Raw genomic sequence first — 23,650 nt, 5'->3', positions numbered from 1 at the left:
TAATTTCTGTGACTCAAATATATGAGTTCTGTCTTGTGCTGGTTTGGAACATTCCAAAGCTTGTGCCTCTCCACTACTGCAAACATTCAAAGGCTGTGGTTCATGCTGCTTACAAAGAGCTTTTATTCTCTTTCTGTTTTTAATTTCATTCTCTTTTCTTCTGTCTCTGGTTTTTGGGTTTTTTTCTGTGGAAGTTCTTTCAGTTTTCTATGGCTCATCAATACCAAGGAACCAAGAATCATCTCCTACACACTGCATTGGCTTTATTGGTTCCATGCCTGTTCTTGTTAGCATCAGATGTATGCAAGCTTGTAACAGCTGTGCCTATACTATAGATCCTGCCTATTCATTGACTTTGGGTGAGGTATCTCCTTTGGTATGGACATGATACTATTGCCGCCTATGGCTCCTAGCTGTGATCACATCCAGGGTGTCTCGGATTCCAATTCCATCTGTGGCTTTTGACAAGAAAGTAATGTTAAAAACTCATGGTCAGTTCCAATTTATGATAAGCCTAAGGAGACAAAACATGAAGAAAGATAAGTGGCATGACTGATCTGCATTTTTGGATTCAAAATATTTTGAGGCACCAATTGTTACTGCAACTGCTCCTCCACACTAGTGAATGTCTGATACTTCTCTGTCACTAACTTCAGGGTTGTCTCCACTACCTTCACCTGCAGATATCTACTCTCATCTTGTGCAGGGAGGGGAATGCAGCACATATTGATGTGCTGTAGTTTAGCTCCTCAGAAGAGAGAATAAGACAGAAGTCTCTGTGATTAAGGGTGACTTCATAGCAGTTGATCTTACCACAAGAGAGATCTCCATGTTGATGAGTATATTCCCTCCATGAAGATGTGTCCCCAGGATCTTGTATTTCAGAGACATTGATCATCCCTTTACTTATTACAGCTGATTGTCATTCTGAAGGGATCCTTCTAGAACATGTTTCTTCTACTTTCTGTTCTGTATTGCAGATATGAGGCCCAGAGGGGAATGAGCTGTGTTACAGACTGTCACAAGCAATGACTGAAATCCCAGATGTGATGTGAGGGACCAGGGTTGTTAACAACTACAGTTAGCTCATTTCTCATTACTCTGGACCTCAAAGTAAACATTGGAGGTAACCACTAACTCTACAGTTGTGAGATCTATTCCTGAGCTAGCCCTTCCAAAGTTCACTACAGCCCAAATAGTCTTGACCTTGGCTTTTGTCTTGGTACTCACCTCAGCTATGCAGCCTGTTCAAAGGTTTGGGGTTCAGGGCTGTCTCTTTGCTGATGACATCCAACTCTAACACACTTTCCATTGAATTCTAATGAGGCTGTTTTGATTGTAAAACAGTGTCCAAATTACATGAGAGCAAATAAATTGCAACTTTGTGAAGTCGAAGGCTTTTACGGCCAGCATCCGTAGTTTTTTGTGGGGTTTTTGGGCTCATGTTCTAGAAGAGTTTATTCCTAATGTTTCACTAGCACCTGTGGCTGGCATCTTCAGAGAATGCTGGCATGTAAGTGAGTGGGTATATATACTGTGTGACCCTTGGTTGAGAAGAAGTGATTTATATAAATAAATCCTTATTATAATATTATTATTACATGTTAATCTATGTGTTGGTCTGTTGTTGAAAGGCAAGGCTTCAGGGTATCAATTTAATTAGTGATCCATTGTCTGCTGGGAAACCTCCCTGACCCTGGGTGGTTTTCTTTTTCTTTTTTTTTAATTTTTATTATTAAAATATGAAAATACAAAATATTAGTCTGGATCTCTTTCACGTTCACAATGACAATAACATACCTGACAATACAGACAGACAAACAAGTAAACAGACAAACCCAATACAATATACATATCAATCCGAAAACATAACATCTGACGACACATGTAACATATTACTATTTTGCAAGAATTCTTCGTATTCTCTTAACCACTTCCTAGTTTCCTATGCTGTACTTGTTCTAACTAAGCTGAGTCGTAATTCCTTGTAAAAGAAAAAAATTCTGTGCATAAGATTGAGATTCGTGAGCAAATTGATACATTAACTAACACTATCAGTAACAGAAGATTTCGAAGAATATTATACAATATATGTTTTCTGCTTTCCAATTTACATTTAGCATTCCCATATCAAAACTGATAGTATTTTATATTTCAGAAAATAAGGACACTTGACAGAAAAATCTATCCTTAAAATATGAGAGGGTAAAAAGAGCATAAGCAATCAAATTGCTAAACTGGCAGAGTCATACATTCTTTATAATTTCCATCTGTAATTCTGTACACAAACCCATTCTTTTTCTACTTCTTTAAGTCTTTTTTCTTTCAACGTCGCTGTCAGAATGTCCATCTGAATAGCATGGTTGAGATCGTTTAACCATTCTTCTTTTGTTGGTAGGATGTTACTCTTCCAATATTTAGCATATAATATCCTTGCTGTCGTTATCATGTATAAAATGATGCGTCTATTCAGCTTGCTGTTTCCTATCTGAGTAATTGGGTTTTCTGGTATCATGTTTAAGAGGTAAAATAGGGGATCGAATGGTATGTTACACTGCGTAATTTCCATTATTGCTGTGTGAATTGTTTTCCAAAATGATGTTGCCATTTTGCAATTCCACCACATGTGAAGGAATGTACCATTGGCTTTCTTACATTTCCAACAGTCTGAATTTGCTGTCTTAGAGATATGTTTTAGTTTCTGGGGAGTAATATACCAGTGATGGAACATTTTAAAAAAATTCTCTCTGTAATTTTGGCACAGTGTAAAGCTGTTGGATTCTTTGAGTGTCTTCTCCCATTTAGACAGTTCTATGGATTTTCCCACTTCTTACGCCCAGACCACCATATTATGTTTTATTTCTTCGTGTTCAAGATCTCTCTCTTTGAGTGCCTTGTAATACTTTGAAATATGACCTTTCTCCCCATCAAATAAGATTTTATCTATGATCGTAATATCCATACTCAGACCAGGCTCTTTTTTATCCTTTTTCATTTTGTCTGACAGTTTTGCATAGCTAAACCAGTCAGAGATCTTCCCTTCTTCTTTAAGTTGTTTGCGCGATTTGAGGCAGAAGTCATCTTTTTTCTTGTTGTTCATTAAATCTTTATAGGTTATCCATGGTGTATTCATGTCCTTTCTCGTTCTGCCAAATATAGCTTCTTGAGGAGAGACCCATATTGGTAATTTTGTGTAGAAGGTTTTTTTTGTCCTTAGCCAAGATTTTAGTAAGGCCTTCCTGATTATGTGGTGAGCAAAGTCTGCATTATCTTTTAATTTGTTGTACCATAGAAATGTGTGGAAGCCAAACCTGAGTTTGCTGTCTTCCAGGCAAAGCAATCTGTCATTCTGTAGTTTCGCCCATTCTTCTATCCAAAGTAGACAAGCCGCATCGAAATATAATTTCAAATTAGGAAGTGCCAATCCCCCTCTTTTTACTTCGTCTGTTAGTATTTTCCATTTTATTCTGGATTTTTTTCCTTCCCAGAGAAATTTCATTAGTTCCCTTTGCCAGATTTCAAAATACTTTATGTTGTCCACTATTGGTAGATTTTGGAACAAAAAAATGAATTTAGGTAATATATTCATTTTTATAATTGCTACCTTTCCTGAAAGGGAGAGTTGTAATTTAGACCATTTCCCTAAGTTTTGCTTGATTTCATTCCAGATCTTTCCATAGTTGTTCTCAAACAAATCCATACTTCTGTTGGTTAGCCATATTCCAAGGTATCTTAGCTTTTTCTCAATTTTAAATCCTGATAGGGAGGTAAGTTCTTTTTCTTCTGCTGCGGACATATTCTTAGAGAGAATTGCTGTCTTGGTTCAGTTGATCTTGAATCCTGAGACTTCTTTGTATTCCTGTAAGATTTTTATTAAGTGGTATATACTCTTTTTTGGATCGTTTAGATAGAAGATTATATCATCAGCGTAAGCTTTTAGTTTGAAATTGTGTTCTTTGATTTGCACTCCTTGGATAAGTTTTTCTTGTCTAACTTGAATGTTAAGGATCTCTAGCGTCAAGGATCATTTGCACTTGCTGGGTCTTGATTTTGGTGTTTTTCAGGACTGGTAGCCAAACTTTGTTTACTTTCAGGGTTTCTTCTTTCCTGTTGAAATTGCCTAGGTATTTGTGGATTTCAACGGCTTCCTTGTGCATTCTGACCTGATAAGTGTTGGTATTGTCCAGAATTTCAGTGTTTTCAAATAGCATTTTATGCCCAGGTTGATTTATATGTTCTGCTACTACTGATTTTTCTTTCTGACCCAGTCTGTAGTGTCTCTTGTATTTCTTGATTCGTGTTTGAACACTGCGTTTGGTGGTCCCTATGTAGACTATCCGTAGCTGCATAGTATGCAGTAAACTCCTACAGCCATGAGAGGGTCTCTCCTGTCCTTCGCTGAGCACAGCATTTGCTGGATTTTCATGGTCTGTTTGTAGACCATTTGGAGGTTGTGTTTCCTCAACACTTTCTCTATTCTGTCTGTGATTTCTTTGATGTATGTTAAAAATACCTTCCCTTTGGGTGGTTGTTTGTCTTCACCCCTATGGGTTTTTCTGGGTCTTGCAGCCCTTCTGATGTCTGAGTTGAAGTAACCATTAGCCCACAGAACCCAGTCTAGGTGCTTCAATTCATCTTCCAGGAAGTGGGATTCACAGATCCTTTTTGCCCAGTCTACCAGTGTTTTTATTGTGCTTCTTTTTTTGTCCCGGGTGATGGTTGCAGTTCTTGTGTAGGTATCTGTCCATGTGTATAGGTTTTCTGTATACTGTGTGGCCCAAATATTGATTCGGTTTGCAGATGACCAGAACATTCAAGAATGGCAATGTTCCTTCCTTTACTTCTTCCATTGTGAATTGTATGTTTGGGTGGATGTTGTTCAGATGGTTCAAAACACAGTCAGATCTTCTCCGTGGTTCCAAATAGTGACTTGCAACTTTATATGGGAAAGACAGGTGCTCTTTGTCAGTCACAAAGCAGGTCAGTAAATTACCTTGTGCTGGATAGGGATATGCTCTACCGCAATTTGATGGTATGCTTGGATTCAGCTCTTAGCCTTGATTTCCAGGTTTCTGTAGTGGGTGGAAATGCATTTGCATAGTTAAACTAGTATGCCAACTGCTTCTGTTCCTTGAGACGTCAGATCTGGCCACAGTGATGCATGCCTTAGTTTAATCTTATTTGGATTACAGTAGCAGAGTACATGTGGGTCTGCCTTTGAAGAATGTACAGGAAAACAGATATTTGGAAGCCAGGATGATTCATATTGCTCAGCATTAACAACATTTTATACAAGTCCTTAAATATTGTTTAACATGGAAGGTATAGAACCTGACTATCTCATGCAAGTTCAGTGTAAATATTTGTTTTCTTCTATATTGAAATGTAACCTAATTCTTCTGAATTTTTAAATGATTTGCAAACATATTGAATATACAAGTACTTGATGGTATTGACTCTTTCAAAAAGTTCTTGTTTATTCCCAAGGGGAGAAATTCTGTCAAATGCTTGATGTGATAGACTTAGATCAGTCAGAAATTATTTAGAAAAATGCATGTCTTTACATCATGGTGATATATTTAGTTAATTACAATAAAATCATATTCTAAAAGAAGATTCTACAGTCTTTGGGAGGAGTATATTTCTATGAGAAACCTATAACTTAAAAATATAGTTTTATCTCCTTCAATTTAGAATTTTTTATCCCTGTCCTTATTTAATAGTTCTGTTAGATTAGTAGTCACTACTGACCAGGACCACTGAAGGGAAAAACTTACCGTGCCAATAAGATTTCAGCTGCTTAACAGAAAGCTGGATTTCTGCAAATAGATGCATGCCGTTGTTGATTTGCATATTGTTATGCATGTGTGTACTACGGCTGGGATTGCAGACATATTAATGCAAGAACTTTGGGCATCATAAAGTTATTTTTTTTTAACTTTTGTTTTGTTTTGAACAGCAGACTACCATACAATATCGCAAACTGCTTTTAAATGTGTATTCAGTTTTAAAAGTATTTTTTGTGGAATGAGAGAGAGTGCTGTTTGAAGAACACAAGCCAAAAGACTAATTGAATATGAAGAACTATTTGTACCATTCTTTGAGTCCCTTTGAGACTATGTTTTCAGGTCCATTGTTGTTTCACAGTATATAACAATCTAAATCCAATTCTGAATCCCAATTAGAGTAGAAACTTTGAATCAGTGGAAGCATAGTAAATCAATACTTACATAAGTTCTGTTCATTCAGTGGATATACTCTAGTTGGGGCTAACAACTCAATTTAGTCCTTAATTTCCATATTTTCCAAATAAACTGAGAGGATGAAATATCCTATGAACCTAAAAAGAGAGGTAGAAGACACTGAAATCATTGTGCAACAATTCCATTATATCATATTGACTGTATTCTCTTTCTGACTCTCAGGAATGGTGTGGTCAGATGTTAAAAGACTCTGGTATGATGGTTTAGAAGACTTTTTGGAAGAATCCCGTAATCAGCTTAGTTTTGTAATGAATTCACTCTATTTGGCAACTTTTGCCCTGAAAGTAGTTGCTCATAACAAGGTAAGCATCAACTTTGCAGGTTGTTGATACCAGTATAAAATGACTGCCCCCCCCCCCCCCCCAGACGCTGCCCCCAAATTAGAGTACTAATTCTTAAAACCTTACAATAGGTCTTTGATTTCATTATTTGTGTATTTATCACTAGAAAGATGGGAGGCATATGAGGGGCAAGCATCAAGTTGATTCTGTTATGGATGTGCTTGTTGAAATGTTTTTAGTGCAAACAAATATGTTTCGTGTGCATTAACCAACTAGTTGAAAACAGATTATTAAATGACAGGAACTTTACTTTGCCACAGAAGGTAAATTGTATTCTTGTCTCAAATCAGAACATTTACTATTTGCCTGCATAATCTCAGTAATAAGCACACATTATAAAATGAAAGAAGCCAAGATCTTCTTCTTAGTATGTATGAATCATTTTGTGCTGTTTCTTTGGATTTAAAGTAGGCCTGGGCATTGTGTGCATATGGTACTGTCTCTAAAATACTATATATTTCTAAACTGATGGATTATGGTCACAGGGAAATTTAATAATTGCATACAATTCTGCTGCACAATTAATACACAGAATGATTTAACTACTACCAGAGAGAACACTGAAAGTATAATCTGAAAAATATGCTGTTTGTAGATCATTAGGAGTAGGAAGTACTGATCTTTTATCATTAACTTACTGACATTTTATATGAGGGGAAGTACAGCTGAAAAGCCAGCTGGTGATCTGATTTCAGCTCACAGCCGCCCCCTGCCCTCCTTCATTAACTGGCATGCTGTGTGCTACAGAGTGCTTTAAACCAATGCTTTGTAATTTGAACATGAAACCATCATGAATACCAAATGAAGTTGCTGATGTATGTGATATATTTGTATATCACATATGGAGATTTAGCTTTAACTTGGATCTCTTTCACTTTATTTGCTAAAGAAAGAAGGTTTTACACACACACACAAACACACACACACACACACACACACACAGAGTATATATTTAAGTGGTTAATTTGCTAAGAGCAGCTGAAAGAGGAGTTCTTATTTTTTAACACAGCACTTTGCAGATCAGTAGCGTGCTTTACATTGTGTTCATGGATTTACCTTACAATAAATTTTTGACATTCCCATTTTATGCATGAGGAATTAAGTCTGAGGACTGACTTGTGGAAATTCCTGCACATGTCAACAGTCTTGACCCTTTACCAGTTTTTTGTTTTTATTTCTCACAGACCATTGGTCATCCAGCACAGCCACTATTAGTCGTTTTAGTCACTTGAGGTATCTCAGATAATTCTTTGGAGATGAAGCGGCAGATCCAATTTTGCAGTGAGACTGGCCCATTCCAGGGAAATAGATGAATGTAGGGCACCCCCATGAGGATGAGGTAAAATAGTGTTGTAGTACGTGTAGTGTGTCAGGAAACCATTGTCTTTGTTCAATCCATTGCTGAGGGACTGTAGTTTGTGGATGAATTCCAGTTCTGTTGTTTCTCTTTCCAATATACCTTTGTATATTTGTATATACTTTTGTTCAATGACAGCTGTTCAGAGGTCTGAGATGGAATGCCCAGGGAGATTGAAATGTTCTGCCATCAGTTTTTGTGTATTTCCATTCCTAATATCTTATTTATGTCCATTTATCCTCTGTTCCCCTCATTATAGGCTAGTGTCATTGCAAAACTGGATCTGCTAGTTCCTCTCCATGCACAAAGACCAGGTTCCTATATGTCTTTGTGCACTAACGACCATTGTTAAAATTGGACCTGCAATTTCATTTCCATGCACAAAGGATTTGTAATTTGTATTGACATCCTCACATACCAATGGCATATATGTGTCTGTACCTGGCTTCCATTCCACTAAATGCATCTGAGGAAGTAGACTGAAGTCTACAAAAGCTCTTGCTGCCAATTTCTTTCTTTCAGTTATTCTCAAAGGTGCTACAAGATCTCTCTATGTACTGATTCTACAGACTAACACAGCTATGTCTTTGAATTCTAGGCAAAATGAAGTGTGTGATCATCAAGGCTTGCTCTGGCTCATTCATGATTGGAGAATCATCTGAATTGAGCTGATGTACCATTGGTTAATAAGAGGTGTCTCTCTGTAAAATTAAAGTAACTTCAACTTCTTTTTAAAACTTTAGTTCCATGATTTTGCTGAGAGGAAGGATTGGGATGCTTTCCATCCAACACTGGTGGCAGAAGGTCTCTTTGCTTTTGCTAATGTTCTTAGTTACCTTCGACTTTTCTTCATGTATACAACAAGCTCAGTCCTCGGGCCACTTCAGGTCAGTTGTTATATGTATAAAATGATTATGTTTACAGATTGCCACCGCCACCCCCAATATTATATTACTAATTAAACACATTGAAATCATTGACTGTATTTATACAGTGGCTCTTGTGGCTAAATGTTTGGTCTATGTGGGCTTACCGAGGCCACATGATTAAGAACCAATTGTTTCACTGGACTTGTAGAACCAAGACAAATTATACTTAACCTGGTTAATAACGATGTATAGCATCATTTAAAGGGATTTTGTTTTATGCATCTTTCAAAGTTGCTTGGTACAAAAACTTTAGCAACACATTCTGTTTATATACCCAGATATTATGAAAAGAATTCAGGGGCTTCATTCAGAGTTGGTTTCACTCTATGAAACTATACACCAAGGTGGTGTAGAATAGCATAAATGCATGCATTTGATATTTCCAAAGAACAGTATTAACTTTGTGCTATAAACAAATCAAGAACCCTGCCTCTTCTCTCATTGCAGCTAAAGGATGAGATGGACAAGGGGGATGGATATATATATATATTGTGTGTGTGTGTGTGTGTATATATATATATATATTGAGAAATGGATCTGCAGGAGTTGTCTATATTTCTTTCTATCCTAATCACATTAACTTTTGCAAATTCCTATTAAAACTTTTTAAAAACCTTAATAGTACAGGGTGGTAAAACATACTGACCAAAAACAGTTTATATTCATTTGGAAGATGTTCTCTGTATAACGTGCAAATTTATTTATGCATTGCAGCTATAACCTATTTCTATTAGTCTGTAGTGAAGGCAGTATTCCAGGTTAGGTAAACAGGCAACAGTCACTCCATTCAGTGACACACTGAAGCTTTAGATGCTCCTGTTAACAACCATAGATTAAGCAATAATCTTAGCATAAACCCACATGTTATTTTCCAAAAGTAGGTCATAACCTTAAAGTGCCTACAAACTGCACTCCATCAATGAAATGAAAGACACATTACTGCAACATTTACATCCTATTTATATACACAATTACCAGATTAATCTTCAATCTTAATTTTAAAATCTTTTATTAATAGTTTTAAAAATTATTTGTTTATTAGTGCATGATTATAATATGTTCAACTCTGGATCCATTTTAGTAAAAAAGTGATATGGACATAACTGAACTAAATACATCATTTTATTAAATATAGTTAATAATTGAGGAGGTTGCTTTGTGTAATAGAATATTTTTAAATAATACATCTCCAAGCAACAAAAATCATATATAGGTTATTATCTATGATTATCTATTAACACGCTGTAGGTGCACCATTGTTCTGAATAACAAAATAAATCCTACATTGTCATTAATTTTAACAGAATTTAGAACAGCCATACTGTAAACCTCTGATGACTGTAAAAAAAATTTGGTACTTTATTAATTAGGTAATACTCCTATGCTATACTATTTCTCATTATCTTATCTTTTGTTTCAGCACTTTATATATGCAAAAAATAAAGCTTAAAAACACATTGATAGTCTCATAGTTCTGTCCTATGCATGTTTATTCAGAAATTTTTTTATAAAGTTGCAGTACTTTGTACTCTACCTGGAAGCAAGATACATTTATATTATAAAAGCAACATTCACATAGGGTTTTCTATCAGTTCACATCCAACTGTACTTAGTATGTTGCTAGACTCTTTTGTACTGCTTTGAATAAGGCTGGGATTGCTTGCTTCTGTTTAATAGTCTTTTTAGTATGTCTTGCCAACATACTGTTATGATCTGATATAAACAATAATTTAAAATTAATATGTTCTACAGATTTCAATGGGGCAGATGTTGCAAGACTTTGGAAAATTTCTTGGAATGTTTCTCCTTGTGTTGTTTTCATTTACAATTGGGCTGACCCAACTCTATGATAAAGGTTTCACTGTGAATGAAGAGAAAGACTGTGCTGGGATCTTCTGTGAGCGACAAAGCAATGATACATTCCACTCGTGAGTTTCACAGTTTTGAATGATACTAAAAACAAGCTATCTGTTTTATAATGTAGCTTCATTTTATCAGAGGTAGGGGGCAGCATCCTGCTTCATCACCATTGCAGCTCTGAACTTTGTTGGGTGAACAGAATTGTCAGATTTAACACTGAATTCACAAAATCAGTCTTTAATGGTTTTTCTAATTGATGCAATTGGACCATGGCCAATATCTTTGGCTGGTCAGGTGTTTTGGATAATAGCTTCCATAATCCCTTCCCATAAGCCACACTGGGCTTCTGAGGGTTAAGTCTAAAACATCTGGAGGGCCAAAACCCTCCCCATCTACATAATTTTTTAAAGGGTACATAACAATTGTATACAGTACATGAGGCTTAGCATCTTACTTTCCCCTTCCCCCTTCTGAAAACCATTGCTTGTACTGTGATGCAGATTGCATAGTTTGTTCATTTTGGTTTTGCCCATAACTATGTACCATACTATTTCTGTGTGAACATGATTTTAAAAAAACAACTGTATGCAAGTAAGTGTATGAGTATGTATGAAAAACAGTTTCTTCCAAAATGCATTTTAAATGTTTTATAGATCCAAGAATTGTGTTAGAGCATTTGGAAATACAAAAGCTGATGGATGATGTTCTGATTTACACATTAGTTTGGGATGGGCAGATCAGGTTATTTTGCACAAGGATTCACAAATGTGAGCAGTATTAAACCATGCCTTTTGTCCTTTGATTAGGTTACCATATAATTGTAGCGCTGAGTTATTCAGATAAACTAAAGTGGAATTAATTTTTCAAAGTGATATGATTCATATCATTGATATGAAACATTTTATCTGTCATGGAAGAAAAATGCATTGATTTGGCCTGGAATATGTGGTAGCTAATTTTTTTTCTTACATATCTTTTTGCACTGTTTGATTATACCTTCCCCCTGTGTTTCTTTCAGGTTTATTGGAACCTGCTTTGCTTTGTTCTGGTACATATTTTCACTTGCACATGTAGCTATATTTGTCACCAGATTTAGCTATGGTGAAGAACTGCAGTCTTTTGTGGGTGCTGTTATCGTTGGCACGTATAACGTTGTAGTTGTGATTGTTCTTACCAAGCTCCTTGTGGCAATGCTTCATAAAAGCTTTCAGCTAATAGCAGTGAGTATTTTTAAAACAAAGTTTATTCTATTTCAGCATAAAGTTGACTCTTTATTCTTTGTACCACAATTCTAATTTGACAGTTATAGTCCTGCAAGGAAAGTATGCCTGGGTTTGATACAATTTTCTCCTAGGTGACTTGATTTTCTGATATAGGAATATTCTCATGCATATATATCTATGCATCATGATAGGATGCTAAATAGAGAGATACAACTGTGCATCATGATAGATCCCCAAAAGGAGCTGTTGCTAAAGTAACCAATGTCCTATGGCCTGCATTGTGTATCAGGTAATCCCATTGTTTTATGTGCCATAAAGCACAAGGATGGACTAGAAAAGAAAGGAAGTTTGTAGAACTTTCTTCCTCTTATAACTGGCCTTTATGGAAGGTTTACTGCAAATATCCAGCCAGCTTTATTCAGTACAAACATGAATTGTGGATATTTTTATACCTTCACAAGAAATTATTCAGAATATAGTAGTGTTGGAGTTTTAGGGGTTAATTTTCTGTCTATGTAGTTTGATAGCACAAGTAGCTTGTTTTGAGGTTCATATACTACCCCTCACCCATTTTGTCCAATAGAAATTTTCGTGCAAACCCTTTCAACTCTATGATTCTATAAACACTCTTAGCAGAAAAACCACTTCAGATTACAGTACAGTCGGCCATCTGTTTTCGTGGACTTCAAATCCACGTCCCTCACCTGTTCGTGGGTGGCAAATGGAGGGGGACAAAATGGGGCGCGCTCCACTATTCAAGCTAATGGGACTTGAATACTGGCGATTTCCTGTTTTTGGGGGGTGGTGGTGGTCTGGAACGGATCCCCTGTGAAAACAGAGGGGCTACTGTAATGATGTGGGAGAGATTCTACCAAAAGCTTTCTTTACCATTCAGTATTAAAATGTGTTTTTAAGAGGCTCTGTTATGGTGGCTTTCTGTTTAATATTTTAGAAAATAGCTGTGTTATGAGGGAAATACATTTAGAAATGTATAATTCATTCAGTTGTGTACACATATGTTATTGTAAACCCAATATGCTGGGGAAAGGGGTAAACACTCAAGAGGAATAAATCTCACATGATCTGGAACAGAATATTCCTGACACCTCATTTCTAGAGGTTTTCCAGTTTCTGCAACAGCAGTTTTATAGATGTGGTGGTGGGATTCTTGCATGGGGGATTCTTGTTTGTGAGTTCCATGTTCATTCATCCATGCCTAGATTATCTAAGAACGGACATGACTGACATTTTCAGTGACTCTTATTAATAAATGTATCAGTCATTTCATTCATCAGTCTTTATTATTAATAACTGAAGCCAAGGATGGACAACTGTAGTTCTCTACAGTTTTTGGACATCTCCCATGACCTTCCATCACTAGCTACACTGGCTAGGGCTGCTAGGATTTGCATTCCAACATCTGGATGACCACAGTTGTTTACCTCTGATTAAATATATATGACAAATTCAGAAGTGCAAAATTCAAAAATCCTGTCATTTTAACAGCTGAGCTCAAATCCCTTATAGAATTTGGTTTTCTGTGTGTGTTTGCTGTCATTCATCTCTCCCTACCATTAGCTGTTTCTACCTTTCAAAAGAGAGTAAAGTCAATGTAGAGATAAAGAGGGCTAGCTGGTGACAAGTGACTCCTGGTAGGCCTCACTGGGAGCACTGTTTCCTCCCATTGTGCATGGGAGTTGTTGTTAATGTGAACATTCCTCATGATTAACTTTAACAAAATGTTGAAATGCAGAATTGTGGTTTATGAGAACAGCTGATCTTTGTTGTTTTCAATAATTTAGAATCATGAAGATAAAGAATGGAAATTTGCGCGTGCCAAGCTATGGCTTAGCTATTTTGATGACAAATGCACACTACCTCCACCTTTCAATATAATTCCTTCTCCCAAGACTATCTGCTATCTATTTAATAGCCTCAGTAAGTGGATCTGTTCTCATACATCATCTGGTAAAGTTAAGCGGCAAAATAGCTTAAAGGTAAGAAACTTGAGATATTGCATGTATTGTCATAATAAAACAAATTCTCCCAGGTATATTTAAGTGTTACCGACATTACATTGGGATATCCTTTTTTGTATTTGAATTAGACTGCAGTGCATTTGTTTTCTGTATGCTCGTCTGTTGCTTTTTGACTATTAAATTTTTGCAGTTTGCCTTTAAGATGTGTTGGAGGCTATAAGGCCACATAGTGTCATAAAAATAACAATGACCAAAGATTCTTTTTATTAGCCCCATCAAGCCTTAACTCTGTTCATTATCTAAAAATAAGGTTTCATTATTCTCAGTTTAGAAGAAGGAGTCATCCACCAATGAAGTGGTTCTCATCAGCACCCAGGTTAGGTGGAAATCACAGGAATCAAACTGATTGATTTAATTATTCGGTATCCAGGCTTCTCTCCCAGTTTTTCCTCCTGCCTAGCTCAGATCAGATGTTTTCGGTCTACCTTGGTCTCAAGCTGCCAAAACCTTCTTTTCTGGCATTTATTCTGTGCTTTCTTGCTCCTTGTCACTCTTTGACTCTTTTTTATTTTGTGCTTTTCCTTTATTAAGTTTTACATAGTTGATGTGTTTAAAAAAAGAGTAGTGGGAAGTTGCTTTAGCATTTCTATTAGTCTCCTGAATTCCTCATCCATCTTTCCTTCCTTCCTATCATAATTTTCCCCATGATAGATAGTGTCTCTTACTTTATTCCCACCTCTTTCCTTCCCAACCTTTGCTATGGCTTTATTGGGAAAGGTCCATGTGCATATAAATGCTTTTGAATTAAGCATGTTAGATTGCCCTCTAAGCACAACAAATTATAATCTAAGCACATTAGAATGCTTTATGATTTTCAAGTTATCTTGGCTTTCTTCTTCAGGATCTGAACATGACAATTCATCTCCTGACCACCATGTTTTTGCACTGCTGCAGCCGCTTTGAGCTGCCATCTTCAGCTTCTGAAAAAAAAATGCTGATCTATAAAATGCCTGTAATGATGGAAATTGGCCTTTGTGTTTGACCTGATTGAAAGCTCTCTCGGCTTGCTATCAGATAGTAGTAATTAAGGCAGTTCTCCTTTATGGACAAGAGCTGGGGAGGTGCTTCTTTGTGTTCTTCAAAGGAGTTGAAACTGTAGAACAATAGTGGATTTAAAATTGTTAAAACAGTTCCTTGCTTATAGGAGATTTTACATGGATATATTCCAGATCACACAAGAAGCACTCTATCTTCATGATGTTATGATTTCATTATACCTAGTAGAAGCCTATCTTCATGGATATCTGTTCTCTTCGGTAGTTCCTGATGGTTGCCTTTGCCAGTGATCAGTACTAGTTAAGAGTTTCCCTTTTTGATTATCCTCTGTCCTCCAGTTTTTTTCTCAGTTTGATAGTCATTGTCATGGCACATTTCTCATTTTCAGGTTGTTCATATTTACCAAATTTAGATGATCTCCTCATGAGGTTTTCCATCTTCTTGGTGGTATACAAAGATATCATATTCTCCAGAGATGTCTGAGAATACATAAATTCCTGGTGAAGTTTAAAAGGTCAGCTTAGCCCCATCGAACAGCCCTTACTTTCATCTTCCTTTGAAATACTCAGATCTTTCTCTCTGCTTACTGTCTCTCAAGGGCAGGGTACAGACTGCCAGAAAGAGGCGGCCAGTGGCCACCTATCTTTTCTGCGTAACCGCGCTGCAGCAATCAAATTGCGTAGTGCAGCTATGCGGAAAGAAAAGGATCGCTAAAAAGCAGCTCCTTTTAGCACCGCCGCAAACTGCCTGCGGCAGTGTGAGCACATCGCTGCTGCATGCCCCCATCTGGAAGGCAGGTGGCAGTGACGTCACAGCTGTGCGCGACGTGTATACAGCGCCACACAGCTGAGACGTCCTGGGGTTGTGGGGCGTCTGGAAACGGCACCTCAAGGCAACCCTAGCACGTCGCCAGGACGTGCTAAAGGCCTGTGTGTACAAGGCCAAGGTTGTCTTTTTTTGTAGCTGCTACTTCAGCCAAAAAGGTTTCAGAACTGGCAGCTCTATCTGTCAGTATGCAGAATTGAATTAAGTTTTGTATAGGTCACTAGATTTGGTAATATCTTCATTTTATCCACATGTACTTCATACCTCTAAAAAATAATGGCCTCAGTTGGATGTACATAGAGCCTTGAAGATTTATATCACCAGAACTGCATCAGTCAGATACATTCTTACCTTAGTGTTGTCAGGATCATAACAGTGAACTCTGAATGCTACAGAAATTCCATTTCTTTCTCAACCAATATCCCATTGCCTGAGATTTGTAATGCTATAATGTGGGCCATGCCCGTCTCCTTTGTAGGTCACTATAAAGTTGCTAAGTTTGCCTTGGCTGAGGCTGCATTTGGAAAGGAACTCTTAGAGCAGGTGGTGTTAACTTAGTGAATGTGAGCCACTATTTGTTTCCTCTTATATCTGGGATCTTAGTTTTGGTAGATCCCTTTGAGTGGATCCTGTGGTCTGAGAATGATACATTGGTTGCTTACTGTGAAGTTTCATTCTAGACCACATAGAAGGAAACATCCATACCAACTCTAGTAGTTGCAGTGATTAATTACTAAAGACACATGGTACTTTTACTTGTGTTGTTTCTGTCTTTTTGTACTTGGAATGGAAGAACTCGGTGACAAAATAATTGAATCACTCAGTCTGGTTCTGTGATTCTTAACTTGCCTGGGTAGTAATGGGAGATAACCCATTGTTGTATGTCTTCTTTTCTGCAGTCGAAAATGGACTTCGTAAGTGACAACATAACATTTCAGTTTCAAAATAATCTTACATTCCATCTGTTTTTCAAATGTATTTTTTGTAATGTATGATATACCATTTTATGTAAGGTGATGTCATAGTATACTGTCCAGTATATGCTTGTGGCATCTGTAACCAAATCCTGTTGCGGTTGTAAGAGCTGATGAGAGTCAGTTTCAGTATTTTGAGGTACCCATTGTAGCATTACAAGCCAGTATCTATACTCTGGTATCATTATTAACATGTAATGAATAATAGAATAGTGTAATGAAGGAAAGAATAATGTATGAAATGAATGAATAATGTAGTGAAATAAGGAATGTTGGGTGTAAACTGCTTTTTTTTTTAAATTAAGCAATTACTGATAAAAATATTGCTGCTATCCTATACAAAAATTAGTCCAAGAATGTTCAGTGGGACTTGCATAGGACTGTATGCCCTTCAAAAGTTCCTAATTCTATATAAACAATTACAGATTCTTATAGTTTAGTTCACCAAAACACTGTTATAAATATCTGAAAAAAACTTCAAATCTTGTCCTTGGGGGTCACAGACCACATTTTGTTCACCCCTATTGTAGAGCAACTACATATCTTATACTTGTTTTATGTTCTATGCATTAGTTTCAGTGGTGAGTAATTGTATATAGAAAAATGATCTAACTTATAGGTGTGATGTGTATTCCAAAAAATGCAAACAGTGTGTCAGCCCACATCATAAAATGCATATGTGCAGATGATGACTGGAATTGAGCATGTAGAAGATATTTTGGAAAATATCTACACATTTTATCAACAAATTGTCATAAGTACAGTGTGTAAATATTTGGCAGAGGACACCAGGAAATCTAGTCAAGCAGCAAGGGGATTCACATTAAATCAGGGGTAGGCAACCCTTTTGAGCCGGGGGCCGGGTTGCTGTCCCTCAGACAACTGGGGGGCTGAAGCCAAAAAATAAATAATTAAATAATTTTTAAAAAATCAATTAAATAAATAAACCGGGACAAATGTAGGACAAAATTTTCAAATGGAGGGCACTTTTTAAATAAAAAATGGAGGACACGTGAAAAAATTTGCTGATTTATTTAAAAATGTTAAGATAAATGCATGTTTCTGAGGCTTCTATAGACAATTGCCCCACCATGCCCCCTCGCGCGAGACGGCAAAGGCCCCGGTGGCAATTGGCGGCAGGACCGGGCTGGGGCCGGTCCCAAGGCCTTGCCGGGCCGCATCCGGCCCACGGGCCGCAGGTTGCCTACCCCTGCATTAAATGGTCAAAAAATATTTATCCAAGAAAATCAGTAAATCTGCAACAGATCTCATAAGCAGAATAAACTTTAAAAACCAACCTAAGAAAGATAGTAATAAGGGGAAAAGAAGAAAGAAATACAAAAGGCGCACACACACAAGCAGGGCAGTTTGGGTGACTGGAAATCAGTTCAGGTCCACTGTGGCTAATTCTGCTGGAACCATGAAGGTTTTTTTGCCAAGTGGAACAAAATAGTTTCCTTGATTTTCAGAGGAGAATTAAGCATGTGTTTAAATATATCCAGTTAATGTGAAGTTGAAGGCTTCTCTGAAGATGCCAGCCACAGATGCTGATGAAACGTCAGGAAGAAACTCTTCTAGAACATGGCCACATAGCCCGAAAAACCCACAAAAAACTATATCCAGTTAAATTAATAAAGTCAGAAAAACATAACATTGGCAGGGTCATCTTGCCCCTTCTTCTTTTACAATGATACCCAAGTTTTCTGAGAAAATCTTGTAGCCATTTGCACATCATATCTAATATGTCACTATCATTATTTACTTTAAGGAGTGGAAAAATCTGAAGCAAAAGAGGGATGAGAATTACCAAAAGGTGATGTGTTGCTTGGTGCATCGTTATTTGACTTCCATGAGACAGAGAATGCAAAGCACTGATCAGGCGACTGTTGAAAATCTCAATGAACTACGACAAGACTTGTCAAAATTTCGAAATGAAATGAGAGACTTGCTTGGCTTCCGGACTTCAAAATATGCCATATTTTATCAAAGAAATTAAGATTTAAAATAAAATACCTAAACCTAGACAGTTTTATTCCAATATTTTTGTTACCACCTCAAATTTTTAAAATATAATTGTTTGGTTTTCTTAAAAGATGTGATTGCATGAGCTGCAGCCGGTTTCAGTTGTGAAAAAAGATTGTTCTTTTTCATATTCTTTCTCAAGCTTTCTATAATACAGTATTTTAAACTTGTATATAGTCTACCAAATGCAAGTGTACTTTCGGCCATCTCATTAGCAACGCACTGTGCAGGATTGAGAAAAGGAATGGTGATTGAAATGTCCTTCCTTTTCCATAACATATGGGGATTAGTATTATGGTAAAAATGAACAGAAATGTAGGCATCAATAAGATACTGTGATATTAAAAGGCATGAATAAAGTTCATGTAATAGTTTCTAAAACACTAATTTTTAAGGAGACCAACAGAAAACATAAAAAGCATATCGCTGTTACAAAAATTTCTTGATATTTTTTGTACTCTGTCACTGAATGATACCAAAGAATATAGCATTCTGGAATTGAATCTGTGATTTCATCCTTATGTAAAAATGGAAATTGAGTGGAATTTGTAGTAGGTAATCTGATTTGACATTTAGCTCCATATCATTTGGATTTATTTAAAATAACTTTTTTTCAAGTGAATAATTTTACACAATATTTGAAATATGAATGTTGAAATGTAAACATTATTCTTAGTATATTTATCTAAAAAAATCCCAGAAATATTCACTGTAATTAATTCAACTTTCACAGAATTAGCTATTATGAAGAATAACTGAAGAACTGCATAAGAAATTATGATCCCAACCCAGTAGCAGCACACTCTATTTTATAATGCAATGCGCTTGGTCACATTGATTTAACCAAGCAGACCTCATGTTTGTAACACACTTAGATTGAGATTTATATTTGTAGGTAATCCTTTCTTAACACAACTCCCTTTCCCTTCATACTGCCTATACTGAATGCATTTTGATTTGGCTTCTTAATATGCCAAGTAGTTCATTTATTTACACTGTAAGTTATGTAGTTACCAGTACTTTCACCTGAGAAGGAAGATAATATGGTAAGTACTGAAAATCTATACTAATTTATATAAATTCAGAACTTAAAATTGTATTTTTAACTTTGTGAAAAATGGGTACAAAACAGTGCATAGTTAGGTATGGTGCACAAACATAATTCAACATCTGGTACATCTTTGGTGAAGAATAAAAATACATCCTCATAATTATGCTGAATCTATTGCACAAATGATTTCACAATGGACACCAAGCTCTTGAACATACCTGTTGTACAACAGTAGAACAGAGTTTTTGTGAGTTCTCCACCAACCAAGCCAAAAGGAAGAGTGGGCTGTGTGCCTGCTTGCAGAATAATTGGGTGCACTGGAGACTGATTTCATAGGCTGTAAATACAGCAGGCACTAATAATGTCTAGTTTAGATGTTAACTTGCAAAATTTAAGGCTAAAAGGTGCTGGTCATCTAAGTAGTTATAACTGATACAAGTGTCTGAAATAACTAAGTTCCTCCTTTTGAGGAAATTTATTATAACCATTTTGGAGGTAAAACTAAAATATTTTGAGTATGATAGAATATGTATGTGACTCAGTCTTATTTTCTAAGGAAAAAAGTTGACTGCCTTGTTGAAATGGCAAGGCAAATCCAGAATTTTGCTTGCATTGTATGAATGCTTTTTACCATGTTATAGCCTCTTAGCTGTAACATTTGACTAGCCATTTCCAGGATAAGAAAATAGTACAGTTATTTGGCGAAAAGCCTGTCTAATGTGGACCTAGTAGATAAAACAAGAATATTCAGGAATATAATAATTTTTCTACCATATGTACCAGGTGAAGCTGTATAGTTTTGACATCTTTCCTGTTATGCATAGATTATTTTGTGGAACTATTGTTTTTATTTCCAGTCTCATTTTACTCCATGTAGTTATCCTGTAAACTCTGCTTTCATTTTTTCTTATAGAAATAAATGACATGATCTGCATTTTTGATGTTGTCTCATGAATTACATGAAGATCCTATCAAGAATGTTTATCCTGTGGTATTTTATAGTTCTTTTTGAAAGGAAGAGATGTGTGTGCTTTGAAATGTTATTTCCTAGCCAATATCATTCCACAAGAACAAATAAACACAATAAATACCTCAAAACAAGCGAGGTAGAAACTCAGAAGGATGCCTGATTAGAATGTGTTTTGATGCAGGATTCATAGTATAGAATGCAGAATCCTAAAAGCCATAATAAGCACTTGATGGCTTCCTGCTAATGATCCAGCTGATGGCTTTGGATTCATCCTTGCAGATAATATTTATATCAAGTTAGTTTTTATGTTGTTGTATTTCTGGATTAATGCAGCTATAATTTATCTTTGTTAGTATTTTAGAATTATTGTCTATTTGAACCCTAAAGCACAGTTTATATTTATTTTGTATGCCCCTTGCTTGTGCAGAGAGCAGCATTTTGTCCTCTTAACAGCTTCATGAAGCACAATAAGCTCTTAACTCATCCAGGCTACACAAAGGAAATAAGAACCTGGAGTTTCCACATCAAGTCTATGTCAACTTACTCTAGCTACCTTGTTTCTTAATTCTTACAAAGATTTTCTTATCATATTCCTTCTTAGATCAATCCTACAAGATCTTAATTGATTGACTTTACTTACAGAAGGGAATGTAAATGAAGACTTATTAGCTGGCCTGTACATATACATTTTAAATTATTTTAGTTCCGTTTGTCTCGAGAGTGATTAAAACTGAAAAACTATGAAAACTAACAATTAGTCATCTGCTGTTTTTTGGTTGGCTGAGATGGCTTTGGTTCCTCTTCCTCAGTATGATGATAATATTTTATTTATATTCTTTCCTCAATGGACCTATGCTGTGACTACCCTTTTAAAAAGTAGTTACATGTCACGATGATGTACTGACATGTATGTTTGTGTTCTTGAGTAACCCTTAGATCCAAAGAGGGAGGAGAGGAGTTATTCAACGCAACTAATATGAAATGGTTCCAAATGGATAAAAATAATAATTGTTTGTTGTAAGATTTAAAATGGTATGCAGAGAACACTTGGGTTACTTTTATTTTAATGACTCTTAATTCTTGCTGCCTATCTAGCTACAGCATGCATTTTAAAAAGTTTTCATTAAGTGTAGAGATAATGTAATGAATCAGGAAAGCTAGTTAAACATGAATATAAATATTGAACTTGTATCACCACATGAGTCAGTTTTTAAAGAAAAAAAATCCTTCTGAGTCAAGTATAAATTAAGAGCTTAATGTAATGGATATCTGATATCTTTCAGGTTTGCTGGCATAACCGAACATTTTGAAATATAAAATTGACCTTCACAGCATTTCTTTTTTGACATTTGACATATCAGTCAGTGGGAATTGTGTACTGGAAAACTCCAGAGAATACATCACCTTGAAAAAGTATTTCCTCAATTTTGTTCATATAAAAAGATTATGGAAGGCATATCACCAGGCACAGCTGGAAAATTCACATTTCAGCATTGTTTATTTTTTAAGATATTCAAGATTTTTTGGTTCTTAGTCTTGAAACTCATAGTAAAGCTGCTGGGCAGAATTTTACCTTTTCCATCTTCTTCTACTTGACCCATGATGACATAATTTAAACCTGTTGAGAAGATGAAAAAAGAAAATACTAAAAAAAAATTGCTGATATATTTTGGAAAATACTGGGATATGTTTGCAAGTTTCCTTTACATTGTAAAGACTGGCCAATATGATCGGTTTCACTGAGGTGAATGACACCCTGTGACATCCAAATAACTTATGTACACTAGAGATTGCTATGGTCCCACGCCGATCAGGGCTCAACTCTAGCCGCTCCAAGTCACTCATCTGCTTGAGCCCTATGAAAGATTTCCATAGGATAGAATAAGGCTAGATGTTTAATTCTGGTGTCTTCAGATGTAGGGAGAAGGCCCAGTAATCTCTTACGAATAAATAATATAACTATATAGTGATATGAAGAAAAAAAACTTGTGAATTATGGAACTGCTAAAATGTATTCAGTTCTAATCCTTATTAAATTGACTCTAATTTTTAAAACAACAGGTAATTCTCTAAATGTCTTGAAGAAACTGAGACCGGTTTGTAATTTTTCATTATAACAAAGAGCCTCTCCTGTAAATTTGGTTTTCTTTCCACCCTTAAGTGAATTAATGTCAGCATGTTAGAATATTAAATCATCTATCTTTGCTTATGGTATAATAAGCAAATTATACAAGTGGTATAATTCAAGTAGGAAAGGCTGGGCTACAGCCACTCCAGCTAAAGATTGTGGTTTAGATCTACAGAGCTGATGGAGATGAACTGTCCCAGTATCTCCTTCCTCTAGTAGCTTCTTTACCCTCCAAAATACTCATAAAGTACTACACAAAAAGTCTGGGAACAGTCCTGAACATGGTAGCCTCTGGTGCAAGGGAATGAAGGGTGAAGGGAGGTGGATTCACATTGTTCAGAGGGGAATTTGCTTTCTCTGAGGCTGGGAGAGTGTGACTTGCCCAAGTTCACCTAATGAGTTTCACGGCTGAGCGAGGATTCGAACCTTGAACTCCAGAGCTGCAATCTGACACTCAAACCACTACACCATGCTGGCTTTTCCACATACAATAATATATTTAATGATAAAACCTGACAGATGTCCTAGGGGAAGGTATTCCACAGGCTGGGGTCACTACTGAGAAGGGTCTGTTCTTGATAGCCATCTATTTTATGCTACTGTGGGCAGTAACACACAAAGAAGACTCTTTGAAGATCAGATGGAGCAAGTTTGTTTTCTGCAACTCCAGAG

The 23,650-nt window shown here is 36.3% G+C and overlaps 2 protein-coding genes across 3 annotated transcripts in view; one reads left to right on the top strand and one right to left on the bottom strand.

Annotated features, from left to right (window-relative positions):
• TRPC1 (transient receptor potential cation channel subfamily C member 1) overlaps positions 1 to 20,814 on the top strand; it is a 34,829-nt gene extending 14,015 nt beyond the window's left edge. For both annotated transcript variants that reach the window (XM_089509103.1, XM_089509104.1), the window contains exons 8-13: positions 6,426 to 6,565; positions 8,705 to 8,848; positions 10,643 to 10,818; positions 11,769 to 11,970; positions 13,776 to 13,970; positions 18,576 to 20,814. In XM_089509103.1, coding sequence (XP_089365229.1) covers positions 6,426 to 6,565; positions 8,705 to 8,848; positions 10,643 to 10,818; positions 11,769 to 11,970; positions 13,776 to 13,970; positions 18,576 to 18,803 — 1,085 coding nt within the window. In that variant the 3' untranslated portion in view covers positions 18,804 to 20,814. The remainder of the gene's footprint in view (positions 1 to 6,425; positions 6,566 to 8,704; positions 8,849 to 10,642; positions 10,819 to 11,768; positions 11,971 to 13,775; positions 13,971 to 18,575) is intronic.
• Positions 20,815 to 22,219: 1,405 nt separating this feature from the next.
• The window catches only part of LOC149318162 (procollagen C-endopeptidase enhancer 2-like), a 28,161-nt gene continuing 26,730 nt past the window's right edge, over positions 22,220 to 23,650 (bottom strand). The window contains exon 9 of the mRNA XM_089507736.1: positions 22,220 to 22,468. Coding sequence (XP_089363862.1) covers positions 22,338 to 22,468 — 131 coding nt within the window. The 3' untranslated portion in view covers positions 22,220 to 22,337. The remainder of the gene's footprint in view (positions 22,469 to 23,650) is intronic.

This window comes from Sceloporus occidentalis, unplaced genomic scaffold, assembly GCF_023333645.1.
Source record: "Sceloporus occidentalis isolate IW3139 unplaced genomic scaffold, rSceOcc1.0.p SCAF_2, whole genome shotgun sequence".
Taxonomy (NCBI): domain Eukaryota; kingdom Metazoa; phylum Chordata; class Lepidosauria; order Squamata; family Phrynosomatidae; genus Sceloporus; species Sceloporus occidentalis.
The sequence above is the reverse complement of the archived record's forward strand: the minus strand, read 5'-3'. Positions and strand labels throughout refer to the sequence as shown.